The sequence below is a fragment of the Lacerta agilis genome, chromosome 3 (genome assembly GCF_009819535.1).
Source record: "Lacerta agilis isolate rLacAgi1 chromosome 3, rLacAgi1.pri, whole genome shotgun sequence".
Taxonomy (NCBI): Eukaryota; Metazoa; Chordata; class Lepidosauria; order Squamata; family Lacertidae; genus Lacerta; species Lacerta agilis.
In genome coordinates this window covers 80,102,964-80,121,177 of record NC_046314.1, presented here as the reverse complement: position 1 = coordinate 80,121,177, position 18,214 = coordinate 80,102,964, and the positions used below count along the sequence as shown (strand labels likewise).

General features: G+C 40.4%; 1 protein-coding gene across 1 annotated transcript in view; it reads right to left on the bottom strand.

Moving 5' to 3' along the window:
* The window catches only part of TTC27 (tetratricopeptide repeat domain 27), an 89,853-nt gene that overhangs the window by 48,736 nt on the left and 22,903 nt on the right, over positions 1-18,214 (bottom strand). The window contains exons 9-10 of the mRNA XM_033144485.1: positions 18,039-18,105; positions 4,368-4,481 (exon numbers count right to left, since the gene is read on the bottom strand). Coding sequence (XP_033000376.1) covers positions 4,368-4,481; positions 18,039-18,105 — 181 coding nt within the window. The remainder of the gene's footprint in view (positions 1-4,367; positions 4,482-18,038; positions 18,106-18,214) is intronic.

Sequence of the window (18,214 nt, the reverse complement as noted above, 5' to 3'; positions counted from 1 at the left end):
AGATAACATAAAGTAGAAGTTCATTTATATGGGCTCCAAGGATAATCCTAATGAAGCTCAGTTTAACAAAGTACAACACGAAGGCTTGCCAGGCCAGGCCCACCATGAGGTGGGGTGAAGCAACCACCTTGGTTGGCAGAAGCCCTTGTGGCTGCTCCTTGGGGGGCACCTGGCCCACCCAACCTTGCCAGAAATCGGTGTTGATGCTGGCATTGCTTCTCCACTAGCAGGGCGGCACTTCCCGATTCACCTCAAGTGGCTAAAGGAGACATGCCGGCCCTGATGGCTGCAATCTTATCTATTTACTTGGGAATGAGCTCTAATAAACGGATAGGATTGCACTGTGAATGTTTTATAGTGCTTAACCACAGAAGTCACAAATTTCCCTCCCTCCATGATCCTTGCATTTAGATAGGGACACTTCCAACAGCTTACACTTTGAAGCCCCTGGCATTCCTAGGGTCTGCTGAAGGAGTTAAAAAAATGGGCTTGGGAGAAAGACTCTTGCTTTGGAGGAGATGATCCTCACGATTCCTTCCAACTCTATGATTCTATGAATACTGGAAGCCTAGAAACATGGCTCACTTACGAAGACCTCCACTAAAAATCATTCGTGTACTTTTGCTTCATTCTATCTTGTTTTCATCAATTTCCAAGGCAAACTATGAGATAAAAGATTCTGTGTTAAGTACAAAAGTACTATTTATTGCTTACTTCTATAGAATGCAGAGGGAACCAATTTAGTGATTGCTAAAAAAGCTCATTAAATTAAGGTCACTGTATTTTAAAATATAACATTCCATCCTTGTTTACCCATATGAGGATGTAAATACCACATAAAGTGAAAAGGGTTTATGACACTCACAGGATATTAGGCTCCTCTGTTGAAATTAGACCACTTTTTATATTAGGAATACAGTCAACATAAAAACAAAGAGCACCAAGTTTCTTTCTGTCGAACACACATTTCCAATGAATCTTTTGAACTATTCAGTGATGATAAATTATACCGTAACTTGTTTTAATTGCCAACATTACTTCTCTTTTGAAGAAACCACAAAAAAGTAACAGCTGCAGCTGATTAAAAAAACAACAACCCCAAACCTGCTAGTCTAATGTTGCAAAATCTTAAACTACTGGAATTCTCTTAGAACTATCCAGAATTTTATAGGAGTCAGAAGACAGCAAAATTATCTGCCAAGGAAGAACTTCTGAATTCCTAGTTTTCATTTATTTGAGGATATGCAAGGGAAGCATGCTTTGGGGGGCTGGAGACCACATAACACCGGTCTTGAAAGACCTACATTGGCTCCCAGTACATTTCTGAGCACAATTCAATGTGCTGGTGCTGACCTTTAAAGCCCTTAACCACCTTGGTCCAGTATACCTGAAGGAGTGTCTCCACCCCCATCGTTCTGCCCGGACATTGAGGTCCAGTGCTGAGGGCCTTCTGGCGGTTCCCTCACTGCGAGAAGCCAAGTTATAGGGAACCAGGCAGAGGGCCTTCTCGGTAGTGGCACCCATCCTGTGGAACGCCCACCCACCAGATGTCAAAGAGAACAACTACCAGACTTTTAGAGGACATCTGAAGGCAGCCCTGTTTAGGGAAGCTTTTAATGTTTGACGGACTACTGTATTTTATTATTTTGTTGGAAGCCGCCCAGAGTGGCTGGGGAAACCCAGTCAGATGGGCGGGGTATAATTAATAAATTATTATTATTATTATTATTAGATCCAAAGCCTGCCGTGTGAACAAAGTCAATGCATGTGCACACAGGGACTTTACCAATCTCCTCTTCTGACTACAAATCATCATGCCACTTTACAGATGCATCATGGAACTCCCAGTTTTCAGGAATGGCTTTTCTAATGGTGGGGTTTGCGACAGGAGAGAGGGCTGCAAGTCTTCTTTCTGATCCTTAGAGAGCAGCAATGGGTGGGAGACAGCACCCCAGCAGCAGGCATCCTGCTACAAACACCACCACCACCACCATTTGTTTGTATGCCACCTTTCCACAGTTAAAATAATGCTGAAGGCGGCTTACAATATGAAAAGATTTACAAAATTACAAATATAGCAAAGTAGTCATAACAATAAATAAAACACATTAAAAACTACATAACCAAACTGAACAATATCCACTTAAAATTAAGATACAAAAGCATCACTAACAACCAATTAATTCAATTGAATCAGATGTTCAAGAAATGCTTTTCGGGAAGAATTTTGGCCAGATTCACTACGATAGTGATTGGACAGCCACACTGATTCTTAACCAAATAAGTGGCAAATCACTGCTCCCCTTTTTGCCCCCTATACAAAAGTGATAATTATTGTAGACCATTTTTAGTAATGAATTGCCATATGACACAAGCTACCACAACCACATCTGTGTTTGATTAAGGGGAAAAAATAGTCTTGGGTGACCTTTCAGTCTTAAAGACAGACAGCCCTACCCATTAGAATACCAGTTTGCTTGCTAAGCAATTTTTAAAGGCACCTTTGGTATGACACACCAATTGCCTCCTTAATAGGAAAATTGTTTGGCTGTGAATGGAACACATACAAGAAATCCTAAATAGGAAACTTTCCATGATTCAGCAGCACAGAAAATATGAAACTATTGAATGCTAACAGGCACAATAATTGCATTATAAAAGCAAAGATATGATTAGGTGGGAACAGTGTTGGTTGCATGAGATTCTTGTGTAATAATCATACAGATCAAAACTTGTATCTGCTTGTAATTCCCACGAAGACAAGCAATGACAGTTTTCTGACAGGTAACTAAAACTACAGCATTATCACTTTAGGCAGCCTGAAAAGTAACAAATCAACAAATTCCTTAACATGGCTTAGAATGAGACTTCAATATTAAAAAAAAACCACCTTGCCTTACAATCCTTAGCCTGGTTCAAGAAAATAGCATGGTAGGGCGTGTTGAATTTTTCATCTTTAAAAATCCTGATTTGAGGGGTGTTAAAAAGTTGTGGTATGATTAGGTAATTTGAAATATATTTTGGTTACTTGTAAATTTTTAGGTCTTGCTTGGTAAATATCTATGTGAAAAGTTCCTACTTTTTAACATTTTTTAAACTTTTCTGTCATTTAAACGTATAGGTTATTCCCAAATTTTCATGAAAACAGATGTTGATAAGTGCCTAAAATTGATTACAAGATATTGTAGTTCTCTTACATATGTATTGTAGTTATCTGTATTATTAATATTAATATTATACAACAGTATGTGATTTCTTTTTTGCTTTCTACAACCAGTGATAACTGCTTCACTATGACTACAAAGAAGAGAACAAGACAGGGAACATTCACACATATGAGCAACCTTATTGGAAGTGGAAGAATTACCAACTTTGCGAGACGTGTTAAGATATGGACTGTTGCTGAGAGAACAAAGTAGTGAGGATATGAGAAACTATCCAGCTGCCAGTGTTGCAAAAGACATGTATCCTAAAGTACATTAAAAATGGGAATGAGCAAACTGTTCTTTTGTTTTCCCTGTTGTGAATTCAAGAGTTACAGTATTAGCAAAGATTCAAGAAAGTTGGGAGCAAGCGAAAAACATATCTCTTGGAAGGGGCAAATTAGATATTAAAGAAGCCTTTGCTTCAAAACTTGACAAGCTCTTTGACATTCTCAATCGCAAATGCAAAATCATTATGTGCTCTGAATTTGGCTGTGCTACGGATTGCACAAAAGAAGCTCACATTAACTGTTGTGTACACCAAAATAAAGGAAATATATTTTCATAAAAATATTAAAAGTAATTAATCTGTCAGCATTTTTTGGATTTTGCATTAAACATTACAGAAACATTACTAGCGATATCAACTATTGCTCAATGTTCACCTAGAAATTCCACAGAGCTTGATGGAACTTTTTTCCTAAGTAAATGTCCACAGGCCTGCAGCTTTAATCTGTAAAAATACTTCAGCAGTCTATCAAAGATATTTTTGACATTTCAGTTTGTTCTCTACACTTCTAATATCTTTTGATCTTCCTGAACATTTTGTCCTTGTGCTTGCTACCAGTAGCTTTTCGGCCAATACTGTACAGAGGCAGAACATCATCTGCCACAATCTAATAATGGTGATCCAAGCAGAAACAGGTTTCTATCCCTGGGTATCCTTCACCAAGACTGCAAAAAAGCTGCAGCTCTAAATAGCCTACAGAAAATTTTTGTTTGCTGCATTTAGAAATAACTAAAGTATGCAAGTAATTCAAGTGTGATGAAAAGCCCTGAATATTTATATTGTTTCTTTATTTGAAAAAAGAAGAAAGCACTTCAAATAGCAAGGGTAGAACATTGGAAGAGAGATTTTACTATATACCCAAAAAACCCTCTTACCTGAGTCTGTTTCATTGCTCGCTCTACTCGACGTATGCTTCCTCTCTCAAGCTTCGTTCGGAGAAGCAGAGCAGAAGTTTGAATTGCCCAGAATTTTGGTTGTGAAAGCAGATACTGGGAAAAAGGGAAAGAAAAAGGACGAAGCATTTATTTTTAGTGAGTGGAAGATGAGACATCTTACTGAGTGGTACCCCAGGACACTTGAGTTACAGTAGGTAGTCAACTATAACCAATATCTGACAATTAATATGACTCTTGATATCTAACTGGTGATTCAAAGATCTGTACCAATACAACAAAGTCAGCATTAATTTATTGTAGTATTGTAACTACATACTGGAGATTATTTGTTGTTTATTATGTCACTGGTATCAATGCATTTCAAAATAGCATTTCTTGCATTTATGTGGCACAAAAGGAACCATTAAATTACTGTACTATTTCTTTCTTAGTAGAAGATAATTTGTTAATTTTAATTGAGTAAGGCTAATTGCTTAAACTGCAGGTAGAAAAAAATAGCAGAAAAGAGGTAACATTTCCATTTGCCGCTGAAGGAAACCATCAAATGCTAAACAAAAATCTGTATCAAATTTGAATGGTTTGGATCTAACAGCACAATGTGCAAGCATAAATGTACTTCCACTCATGTAAGGTACCCCTTCCAGAGGTTCCCCACTGTGCCATACTCTACACCAGAGCTTTCCAACCTGAGTGTCATGACACATTAGTGTGTCGGCTGCGGTGTGTTAAGTGTGTTGCGCAAATGCTCACCGTGCTTCTGTCGGGGCTGGAAAGGGGTTAGTTTAACGTCCGGTTTGCTAGTAAAACTATTACTGTGTCGTGAAATGATGCATGTCTAAAAGCGTGTCACCAACATGAAAAGTTTTGAAAGCTCTGGCCTACACTATTCAGGGGCTGCATTGAAGAGGAAAGGGCAGGAAAACTTTACTGTGGAACTGCAGTTCCGCTTGCATGTCTCGGGATCCAATCCAGTTATTTGAGACATACTTCTTTGTCCACACAATTCTTGACTTTAAAAGCTAATAATAGATTGTTTCAATGACCCAGTTACATGGAAGCTTTACTTTCTCTGGCTGCTATCTTGACAATGTGGTGAAGTGACCATCATAAATGAGAGTTGCTGGACGATGAAAATTTGAAATGCTATTGAATAATCCATCCAACCACTACAGTAATAGCATGACTATTGTATGATTGTCCCAGACCTAATATTTAATGGACTGCAGTTACTTAGAGCACATCAAGACTTTTTTTTGCACACTGTTGGATTTATTCTGCTAATTTTACAGTTAAGAGACATTTTTAAGAGTTATGGAGCATGATGCTTTATTGCCTTGCCTCCAATATCTTGATGCACTGGATAGGAAGGCCTTGAACAATTATTTCAACCAGGAAACTTTTCAAAGGGGGAGAATATCTGGTCAGACTTTGAAATTGGTTACTGTATCTAATGATCTTTGCTAGACGCAACACAGAAGGAAGGAAAGAGGATAGTAGCAAAATGGATTAACTTTAGTAACAGAATGACAACATGAGCGAATGTGTAAAGGCAGGAGCACAAGCACAGCTACTAAAAGCCAAACAAGTTGAAGAACGGGCTATGAGTTATTATGGGATTTGATAAGGAAGTAATCTCCACGAGCAAGAACCAAGCACCTACACTGTAGATAGAATCCCAAAGTTAAATCCACCAATCATGAGTAGACAATTCTGCAATCATCAGGGTGCTCTGCTGCTCAACTGTTCTTACAGCCTAAAAGATTTTTCTATTTTTTTATATCTATTACCTCTTAGTTATTGTCTGTAATGCAATTTTTTCAACTACTGGGCAACTATGTTTCTTATTTTTGTCCTGTAGGTCTCTTTTCTAGTGCATTATCAAATTTTTAGTATCTAAGCTTTTGCCAATGGCGATTTTAGAATATGGTAGCCAGAGCCAAACACAATACTCTTTTGTTTTTTGTTAGTTTTTTTTAAAAAAACAAACACACATGTCTAAAGTATATAGTACAATGGAACCTTCCCTCCCTCTCTTCCCTTGTGCATTGCTCACACCTCCCCAATCTTCTCTGGAGAGTTGGGGGGAACCCAGAGCAGATTTGGCAGGATGCAGGGACACACAAGGAGGGGGGTGAGTGGAGAGATGAGAGGGGCCCTACCTGCTTACTCTTTTTCAACAGCCACCTTAGTACCCTTTTATAGAAAGCTGCAGCCAAGCTATAATTTGGCTAAAAGTGGAGTAGTATGGGGGTGGGGCTACCTTTCCCCTACCATAATCCAAGCACTGCATACAGTCCCATATAAAGTGGAGCTTCTGGAAACACTGAGAAGCAACAAGAGTCACCTGTCCCATTTTAAAGTACTATACATTGCGTCCCAACACAGGAATCACTTATAGATACTATGTTCCTCCCAATCACGATATGCAAATCCATTACTGCTGTATTCAGATTGTTCACATCCCATCAGTCTATTATTATTATTATTGCAAAATGGATCACAAAAATGTAGTCCAGGAAAACAATAATACAGAGTCCCAGTCATATTTGTCCAAATGGTTCTTGGGTGTCTTATCAAACTGTATTAAAATCCACTGGGGATTAATGTACTGTCCAAAGCCTGACAGACACTTGCATGGTAACTCCTTGCAATCAACTTAAATGCATATGCTGGACCCAGATGGACGTCGCAGAAACACACACAATGCACTACAGCAGACATCTTTTGACTGATTTGGCACCTACAGGCAGCCTCTTTCCAGCTACTTTGCTCCTTGTGTCACGTGAATGGCAAAACAAGCTAGGATTCAAAAGAAGCCAAAATATGAAGCCATTGTTTGATGGCTTCCTATCTTGGCTTGTTTGGAAACGATTAACCGAGGCTTCCTCAACCTCGGCCCTCCAGATGTTTTTGGCCTACAACTCCCATGATCCCTAGCTAGCAGGACCAGTGGTCAGGGATGATGGAAATTGTAGTCTCAAAACATCTGGAGGGCCGAGGCTGAGGAAGCCTGAACTAACCAGTTTATGAATTTGTGAATAATGGGAAGCCATGGTTAACTGCTGGGTCCTGTTTCTGCAATGCATTGCTGCTTGTGCAGTGGAAAACACCAAGTGACAGGAAAGGGGCTGCCAGTGTGTGTCCAGTGAGATTATTGACTTCCTCACATTCTAGCGGTAGTCTTACAAACCATACCACACATTTGTTTTGAAACTGCCCTCAGTTTTAAAAGATGGATTGCCACATGTGATGGGAAACTGCTGTTTCAGAAACACATGCGAGAAATTGGTTATGTAGCTGCTTTGATCCAGGCTGACATATTTAATTGTGCCCCGTATCTTAGCTTCCAAAAGCTGCATTTGATAATTTACAGTTTGCTTTAGATAGCATTTCAGCCAATTTGTTGGCCAATCATTTAGAAGAAAGGCATCTAAGTGTTTTAAAATATTAAAGTGCCTTGGAGTGTAATATTCTACATCAGGGTAGCCACTATGCTGCCCTCCAGAAAGGTGAGCTATAATGGGACATGTAGCCTAACAGCACCAGGAGGGGCACCTTGTTGGCTATCCTTATTTCATATATAAAATTCATACTTAGTAATGCCAACACTTTTGCTTCTGCCTACATCTTTTAGTGCAGATTATTCTTGATAGTTTCAATAGCCTCTAGGATTTTCCTTGCAATACCTTTTATAACAGAGACTTACATCCTGTTCATGGGCAACGTTAGGAGATGAACAAGCCATTGTGGTATAGCTGGCATCAACTATTCTTGGTTTTAATTTGCTGCAAAGCAGTGCCAAAGTTTTACAGCCAAGAACAGGGAAATTTCTTCAAACTCCTACAGCTCTTATTGGGAATCTTAATTCATTTCTGACAGGGTTTCAATACACATTTCAGCTCTGGAATATGTTTTTCATTGGAAGAGACTTGCAATTAACCTTCTTTCATGCGAGGAAAATGGGTCCGTTCACTATTTTGTTTAAAGAATTGGTTTTCAATAATGAGTGAAGGCTAAAGCTACACAAGGCATGGATTCCATTTGCACTTCAAGTGGAGCTGAGCCATTTTACCAACATGTACCTTACTCCAAACATATCATTTATTCTGTGTTATGCTGAAAGCCACTTTAGCCATGTTTGACTGCAACACTGTCTTCCCACCCCAACTAGATGTTTAGATTGGACCAGCTCCTGAAACCAAGCAAGCACAGCCTTCCATACCACATCACAGTGCATCAGTATGCATTTCTGAAGGCCCAATCTCAACAGCAATAAATCAGGAATTTGGATTTCTATGAAAAGGGTTTAACTTTTCAATGCCAGAGTTCAAGGATTTTCATAGACAATAGCTGACAGTACAACAGGAATTCCTAAATCAATGCAGTGCATGCTAATATTGTACTTAACCCCTGGGGAATATGGAGTTGGAAACGAAGAGGTCTTCAAGCGAGTCATTTAGAAAGAAAATGTGCAAATTAATTTGTGTCTTACACCTTTTAAAAACAGTTTTAACATTTCTCCAATGTTAAATAGACTGTTCTAATGTTATTTTTTATAGACAGTGAACTGGAATAAAGCATGTACTGTATTATTTCAAGAAGGTCAGCCATGCTTCAGATTCAATCAGTACTTGCAATATTTCAGTGCAAGCCATTTCTCCTTTTTAATTTTTTAAAAATTACTCCCCCTGCCCCCCCACTACACCCCCAGCACTTTGTCCTTCTGGATTCCATGAGTTTCTATCTGCTTAAAAGATATGGGGGACATCACACTGAAATGCCTGTGAGAAGATGTCTAGCAATTTGGAGCAAGTTACTATTATGAAGAGACGCGGGTGGCGCTGTGGGTTAAACCACAGAGCCTAGGGCTTGCCGATCAGGTCGGCGATTCGAATCCCTGAGACGGGGTGAGCTCCCGTTGCTTGGTCCCTGCTCCTGCCAACCTAGCAGTTCAAAAGCATGTCAAAGTGCAAGTAGATAAATAGGTACCGCTCTGGCGGGAAGGTAAACGCCGTTTCCGTGCACTGCTCTGGTTCGCTAGAAGCGGCTTAGCCATGCTGGCCACATGACCCGGAAGCTGTACGCTGGCACCCTCGGCCAATAAAGCAAGATGAGCGTCACAACCCGAGTCGTTCGCGACTGGACCTAACAGTCAGGGGTACCTTTACCTTACTATTATGAAGGGCATTCCATTCTGTTTCTCCTTGTCCAAAGCAGCAGAAGGGTCAGTACATAGTCGGAATGGTTGTCTGGAGGCAGGAATGAACTGGAGAGGGACAACTAAAATCCAACCCAGAGCGGTCGGAATTCTTGTTGTATTGATGGTGCTTTTGATTTTGAAGGATTTATGTTTTATTTTGTAATTAGATTGTTTTCATTCTTATTTATGGTAAGCTGAGAATGTTCCATAATTGAGCAGCATATAAATATCGTTAAAATATAAATAGCTTTGAGCTGGTGTGTTTTGGGGTGTCTGTGTGTGTGTGTGTGTGTGTGTGTAGGCAGGCTTCCTTTGGCTCTGTGTTTGCTGATGTTCACCCAGCAAGCAGAGAGAGATACCTACACATCTCTATCTCCAATCTGGAACAGGGATCAGACCAGCACTAGCTGGTCTGCCATTGCTGGGCGCCCAGAATGGCAAACGAGTCAGAACCAACACAAATTGAGACTTGTGTCAAATACTTGCCCTGGGAATTGGGCAGGGAGTGTTCCTGCAACTTCAGAGTTAGGAGGAGGCCTAGGAATCATGCTGGCCAGAGGCTCTCTTGGTACTCACCATGGTAAGCAAAACTGTGGATCCCCCATGTATGAACAAATCCATTCTCCCAGTACACCAAAATCTTTTGCCCAACAATACTTAATAAAAAGTTCTTTAAATGTGTTTCCTCAGGCCTCTCCAGTACACATGGGCCACCAATAATCAAGTGGGAAAAAATAATTGTCTGGAGAAAAAAATCCTAAAAAGTCATTTGAAACTTCAGTTTTAAGACAGAACATAAAAGCACCTCTTATGGTTACACCAGAGACTGGGGTAAACCAGGATGAAACGTTGGAAAAGTGAGACATTTTAAAGAACGAACTGTTTTAGCATTCTAAAACGCTATGCCAGATCAAACAGCACTCTGTTGTAATCCTGTTTTCATGCTATAAAGAAGTCAAAGTCTTTCCTGACCAAATGACTCATAGAAGATACAGCTGGCCAAAGACAAACGAGAGGGAGAAGATCTTTAGGTACACACCAGGCCAGTTGTCTACAAGGCTGCCAGAGAAAATAGTGACATAGGGAAAGAAAGCGTGAAGAAACAAGAGAGCTTTGTCAGGGGAAGCCTAATTTCACACACAGTACCAACATTTTACATTGCTAAGGTTTCGGGAATAGAAGACCGCCACAAATTAACTGGCATAACATAAAAGCACAAAGATAGAATGGAGAGAGAAAAGGTTTAACAGAAGGGAGAAAGGACAGCCAATGCTTTCATGTGAGATCTTCACCAAGCTCATTTCATTAGAATTATTTGTATTATAACACCATTAGAGAGGGGACAGAATGCTTCTCCAAATAATGTTGCCTAACCTATAACCCCTGTAGTGGTGCTTGTACAATCTTCTATTCAAGACAAATGGGTTTGAACATATAGGTTATTCTTAGCAGGTGTACAAAAAGTGAACTGCATTGGGGAAGGCACACTCAGTAACAGCAATCAATAGTACTCATATCACAGCCACTGGCGGTTGGTGAGTTTGAATGTCTTGGGGCTCCACCTCACAGGAGCAAATCAGCTCTTTGAAAGGCTTCAGTCTGGAGCAATTCATATCACTGAAGAGCTGTTAGGTAAGGCAGGAAGCAAGAAAGAAAGGACACTGGGCTCAGCCAGGCAGTTCTCTGCTAAACTCCCATTACAACCCGAGATGTGGCTGTGTGCTGTTTGTTCTGATGTGCGACTAGGACACAGGATAATTAATTAATTAATTAATTAATTAATTAATTATAATAATTTATTTGTACCCCGCCCATCTGGCTGAGTTTCCACAGCCACTCTGGGTGGCTCCCAATCAAATGTTAAAACAATACAGCATTAAATATTAAAAACTTCCCTAAACAGCGCTTCCTTCAGGTGTCTTTTAAAAACAGGATACCTGCTTATTTCCTTGACATCTGATGGAAGGGTGTTCCACAGTGTGGGCGCCACTACTGAGAAGGCCCTCTGTCTGGTTCCCTGTAACCTCACTTCTCGCAATGAGGGAACTGCCAGAAGGCCCTCGGCACTTCCTTCCTTCTGCCTTGCATTATAGCTGATTGGCAAACACCACAGCCCTATTCTGGCATTACTCACCATGGGTACAAGCAGGGCTTCAAGACTATGCTTTTATTTAGCCTGCCCAAAATATCACCCAGTTCTTCCCAGGTCCTCTTGTGTTTGATACCTGAGGATGCTAACCCCCATAATTAAAAACCCCTGGGAAATCAGGGTGTCTCTGCTGTAAACATTCACCTTAAACACACATGGAGAGGGAAGAGGAATCCCAGCAACATCAGGGGCAAAACCAAGCATACAACTCAGTGGCCTCATCAGTGGGTTCTTGGACGAGAACCAAGACGGTATGCTACTTAAAAAGAAGAGATTTTGTGCCCATATAAATTAGATTTACCTGCATTTGAATTTATTCATTTTGCATTTATACAAAGGATACAAAGGTGCCTGTCTATATACGGAAGATGTCCTACTCACTGAAAGGCTGTTTCCTATCTTATGCTAGAGCCTTTTGTAAGAAAATATGTTCTTCTCATTTGCACAACCTCTCCACCAAACAGAAGCATGGAAACTACTACAGGGACCACATAATATACAACTAAGTAATCTCTTATACAAACTCTTAGGCAAGGTTTTGCAAAAACTATTAGCTGATATTTTCCTTCTTTTCATGTTTCTTTGGAGCCAACCCACTTAAAAAAATAATAACAACAACACACCCCTGTTAATTCACCCTATATAATACAATAGTTGCTAAGAGAGGTTTTTTAAAAATGGAGTCACTGGGGAAATTATGAAATGTATCCAGACTAGAGGAGGTGCAGAGGTGAGAAAAAGTATGTATGGATCTTTTTCCTTCCCATATGTCAACAGGATTTGAACACTTATGAAAAATAAGGATCAACGAAGTGGAATGCAGAATGCAGAGCTATTTTCACCATCTGGTTCACCTTTGAACCAGACAATATTCTAATCAGTTTTGACAGCTCCCTCGTCCCCTTGATCTTACCCCTTTTAATTCTGTTATCTGATTTTTAAAATGTTTTCCTATGTTTCACCAAGCAAATGGAGACAAGCAGCAAAAACAGAACATAAAGACAAAAAGTTTAAACTGTAATATTATTAAAAGTCTCCCATATAAATTAGAAATATTTGAACAAAGAACACGGGCTAGTGTTCTAGCCGAAATTTATATGCTATGAAGAAAAACAGTGACTTGCTCTGTATACTTTAAAGATATTAAAGCTGAGTTTATCAAAAGCACAATTGTTTTCATTCCTGGGTCCTCAAGCATGGCCAAATGTAATAAAATGAGAAGAACAAACTGATTTAAGTTTATTTCTATTTAAATTGACAATATAAAAATATAAAAATAGATACAAGATCAGCATTACAATTGTATTTATGCCTCAATTTCCTTAAAAACTGCTCTTAATGGTTTCCAAGAGCATTAATCCATTCATATTAAGGCACCAGTTTCAATCTCAAAAGAACTGATAAAAGCTCAGTATGGCAGATTTATCTTAAAAAACACAATTATAAGGAAAATTTCAGACTGTTTTAGAAACTGTATGTAATTTGATTTTTCATTAAAAACCAATTTTGACTCTGGCTTTGTTCCTCAATTGCCCTCACAATATTCTGCTTTCAGCATATGCTAAAGACGTTTGTATTGGTCATTGTGAAAAACACTGAACTGCATCCTGTGTCCTTTATATGCAATTTTATATTGCACATTTTATCCTTTACATACTACTTTGGAATTTTAAAATGTTGAGAAGTTTACAAGAACTCTAAACAAAAAATAATTAAAAACACACTTGAGGAAGATCCTATGGACCAGCAGAGCTCTTTGTGGTGTGAGGGAAAATGCTCGTTCCAATTTACCCCATACAACCCGGCATGCTGTTTTGAAAAGGTCTTTCCAATCCCTCACAGATTTTTCGGCAGCGACGGCGGGGGGGGGGGGGAGGAGAGGGAGGGAGTGTGTAATGAGCAACTGTCTGTGAAACAAGAATCCATACAACCCCTTCCACATCACAGATAAAGTTGCTTTTGAAGCTCAAGGAATTTCAAGAGCAGTTTGCGGCAGAGGATTCTGCTGTAGATCAAAGCAACGCTGCATAGACATGCCTACAGTATAACAACAGCTCATTGGGTTGTGGATGAAGTATGAAAAATCTATTTACATAGGCGTGGGTTCCTATCAATACTGTCTCTAGAGCAAACTTTTTCAGCAGGGGGCCGGTCCACTGTCCCTCAGACCTTGTGGGGGGCAGGACTATATTTTTTTGGGGGGGGGGAAATGAACAAATTCCTATGCCCCACAAATAACCCAGAGATGCATTTTAAATAAAAGCACACATTCTACTCATGTAAAAACACCAGGCAGGCCCCACAAATAACCCAGAGATGCATTTTAAATAAAAGCACACATTCTCCTCATGTAAAAGCACGCTGATCCACAGGCTGGATTTAGAAGGCGATTGGGCCAGATCCGGCCCCTGGGCCTTAGTTTGCCTATCCATGCTCTAGAGTATGGAGTGGAAATTTTCTGGCATGAAGGCTTCAACAGGTCTCCCCACTTTGCCCGAGGGCAAAGCCACACCCACCTGCCCTACACCTGATGTCACAGCAAACGGCTGATAAGAGCCAGACTTGGCTGAAAGGGTGTTGGATGCCAATGGGTGGCTTCTTCAGAAGCTCCACTCAAAAGTGCTATCTAGCCCTCTGCTTTGAACAGGGCTTCTGTCAGATCTTCAGAAGTCCTACTTCTAAGTGCTATGAAAGGGGCTTTGGAAGACTCCCGATGGCAAAAGGAAAGGCCACTTGATGTTACTGCAGTGTCAAGTGACTGACAGGTGGGCAGCAGCACCCACCTTTCAAACCTGGCCTGGGAGGGGATGAGGTCACCACAGTCTAGTCCGCTGGACTAACTAGAAAAGTTCCCCACTACTGCTGCACTGCAAGAACTGCAATTATAAATTTTGCTTTCAGCAGGGAGCGTGAGGCAGTTCACATGCAACAGAACAACATAATGGATAAAAAAAATATATGATTAGGTATGCTAATATCCCATTATTTACTTATTTACTTATTTTATTAAAAAAAAACCTTTGCTTCTGAATGTTGCAATATTATTCATCTTTTTGTAGTTAGATGCCACCTGCAACAGGAGGTACAAATGTTTGAAATAAATAAAGTACCAGATATGCTGCCCCTAAGGAACTGTCTATGAATGTCTCCCGTCTTCAGCTCATTTGGGCCTTGTGGCCAAGAAGAAACATGGCCGGGCTAGAAGTTGGCTGACATGCTGAAAGGAGGGGGATGGAAATATAGGCCTCCCCAACCCTTATCAGCAAAAGGGGAAGCAACAGCCGTACAGTTGGGAATTGTTACCAATTATTGGGGAAGGAAAGCTAAATGAAAGAGATAAGTATTCCAGACTCTGGGTGATGGAGGAAACTGTGAGTTATGGATTGCCACAGCTCTTATAGAGTGCAAGGAGAGAGAGAATAAGAGAAATCAAGTGTACTGTATATTGAATGAAGTGGCCAACCAACAGAATTTGAAACTTAAGGTTCCTGATGAGAAAAGACTGAGACTTCCTCTAGTGATAACAGCAAGCTCAACTCAAAAACCCTGAGAAAGACTAGGGGTATGGAAGGAACGTAGGCTGCTGAAAGTTAAGTTGGACCCCTCCAATAATAATTACCCATCCTTCACTGTTTCCCCCTGGCATTTTGTTCAAATGCAGGTGTTCAATACACACACAAAAAAGTCATTGGGTTCATCAAAACACCACCAACCTTGATCTGGATTTTTGTGTGCTGAGAGATCAACATGGTTACTGGGATTCTGAGCTACAATGCCCACAATGAAGTGGTGACTCATGACTCACTTTAAAAAGAGCTGTATGGACACTGAAGCTTCAAGGTATCTTGAAACGTATTCTTCAGGATAGCTATAATTAAGTAGATATCAGATGAATGTATGACAACCATCTAACCAGCCTGCAGATTTAGGAATCCACATGTAGGCTGAGAAGATGCCTGCTCACACATACACACAACTATGTATATGATGTTAGAGGAGCTAGGATCAAACATCAATCTTGGCTTTACTGAAAAACTCATTCTGTAATATATTTTTTTCATAAACCAAGAAGGTGCTTACAGTGTTGGCAAATATAATTGGAGGCTTCTAACCAAAAGCACCTGAGGACTAGAAACTTTCCTTTTATTTTTCCACAACTTCCTCAAGTACAGTGAAGGTTAGAGACTAAGTACAAAAGAAAGATGCTTTGAGAAGGTTCTTCCCCCATGGCCAATTTCTGCATCAACAAATTGACAAATAATATGATCAATATTAACACTAGCAATAAGTATAATGGCTGACGACAGGCAATAAATACATCATTCAAGGGCAGCAAAAGTTTCCTTGAAATTTCCTTCACTGAGCAACGGAAGGTGCACTTGTATTCAAATAATCAGCCACTAGATGGCACAGTAATAATAACTTTCAGAGGGGCAGCCATGCTAGCCATTTGGAGACAAAATGAGTATAGTGGCACCTTAAAAGTCTAAACAATGTATTTTGGAATAAGCTTCTCTAGACTTGTTTCAGTATACACGTTCCCTACATGAAGAATTTGCCCAAAATAAGAGCTTCATTACTTCAAGACACACAAATAAAACTGGGTATGAGAAATACCATATATATAAGCCTACACTTCTGCTACAAGTGGCTATTTTTGTCTGTTTCCTCCCCAGTATTATCTCAAACGCAATATTCAGTAAAAGCTTTAGTAGGCATAAGAACAAAGCAATTCATAAAGCCAACCTCTTCTGGTTTCATAATTTTAAAACAGCTAGAATAGAAATCAAGGAAACCAGAATGCACTCATTCAGTTCACTTGGGGGAGAACTGCTGCATTTTCTCCAGTAAGGAAATGGTGCACAAAGCGAAATACAAAGACAGATGGGAATTCTTACAGATATAAAGGAGCCTCTAAATACTGTAACATTTTTCTCTGTTTCAACCATGAGAATAGTTTTATAAATGTGTTCATTAAGGTAGTATTGTACCAAAGAGCTGGAAGCTAGCTACATTTCCAGCTACCCCCAAGTCACCCCACCATCATCCCCCAAAGCCTGTCAAACTGATCCCAGAAACAGCTTTGAACTCTGAACAGCTTTTGGACATGTATCTGAACTTGTCAAAATACTAAGTAATCTCTGTCACCGAACACCACTCCTGGTCAGTTGGGATTGATCATGTAAAGCAATTTGTCCAAGACAATTTTGTCAGGCAATTACTCCAAGTGTAACACTTAACTCGCTGGATTAGATTGCTTTCCCGTACAACTATAAGGGATGTGACTACATGCCACACACAAACTGAAGATGGCACTTTAGACAAATAGCATAGTGCATGGATGGGGGACCCTTCTTCTTGAGGGCTGCGTTCTCTTCTGGCCGCTTGCTAGTGATGGTTGGAGCAACAAATGTGCATTTTACTTTTGTACAGTAGGCTAGTTTTTAAAAACCTGCACACCCCTCAGTGCTGCTGCTGACCTTTAAAGCCCTAAACGGCCCAGTATAGCTGAAAGAGCGTCTCTACCCACATCATTCTGCCCGGACACTGAGGCCCAGCACTGAGGACCTTCTGGTCGTTCCCTCCCTCCGAGAAGTGAGGTTACAGGGAACCAGGCAGAAGGCCTTCTCAGTAGTGGCACCTGCCCTGTGGAACACCCTCCCACCAGATGTCAAGGAAATAAACAACTGACTTTTTAATATTCTGTTGGAAGCCGCCCAGAGTGGCTAGAGAGGCCCGGCCAGATGGGCAGGGTATAAGTAATAAATGGTGATGATGATGATGGTGATGATGATTATTATTATTATCCTCCACCCAGACAAGCAAGAGGCATTGTCAGTGCTCAAGGGCAGATTCCAGCCAGGCAAAAACATTGAGGTACGAAGCAGGGTCAGGGAAGGGGGCTGCCTGGGGAAGAGTTCAAAGAGCCAGGCAGAGGGGCTTGCTTGGAGGGCCACAATTTCACACACAGGACTGAGGTTCCCAACACCTGGTATAGAGCCATGAACAGTTTGTAATGCAAACGAAAAGTGGTTTAAGAAATACTTTTGCATGATTTATACAGATCCCTCCACACAACTGTGAAACTTAATCACCCAGGATTTCCAAATGTGCACAAGGGCCTCTGTGTGTTCAACAATATGTGCACAGAAGCCACTTTCAGACCATCTCCTGAACAAGGGGAGACTGACTGAGGCGGGACCACCCGGCCCAATCTGGCTGCTCCTTCTACTATGTGTAGAGGGAGAAGCAATTAAACAATGTTACACACAATGAAAGTGGAGATAGGTAAGTTTCTTACTGATGAAAAAGCAAGCAGCTCCTCTTCTGTGAGCTTATGAACCGGGTTGTTCTTCTGAAAGTCTATGCTGCATAGAAGGGGGGGGGGGGGAAATCACAATCTGAGTCTTACTGCTTTTTGCATTTTATATTGTTAGTCACATCAGGCAACTCTAGATGAAGATTTTGGGTACAAAT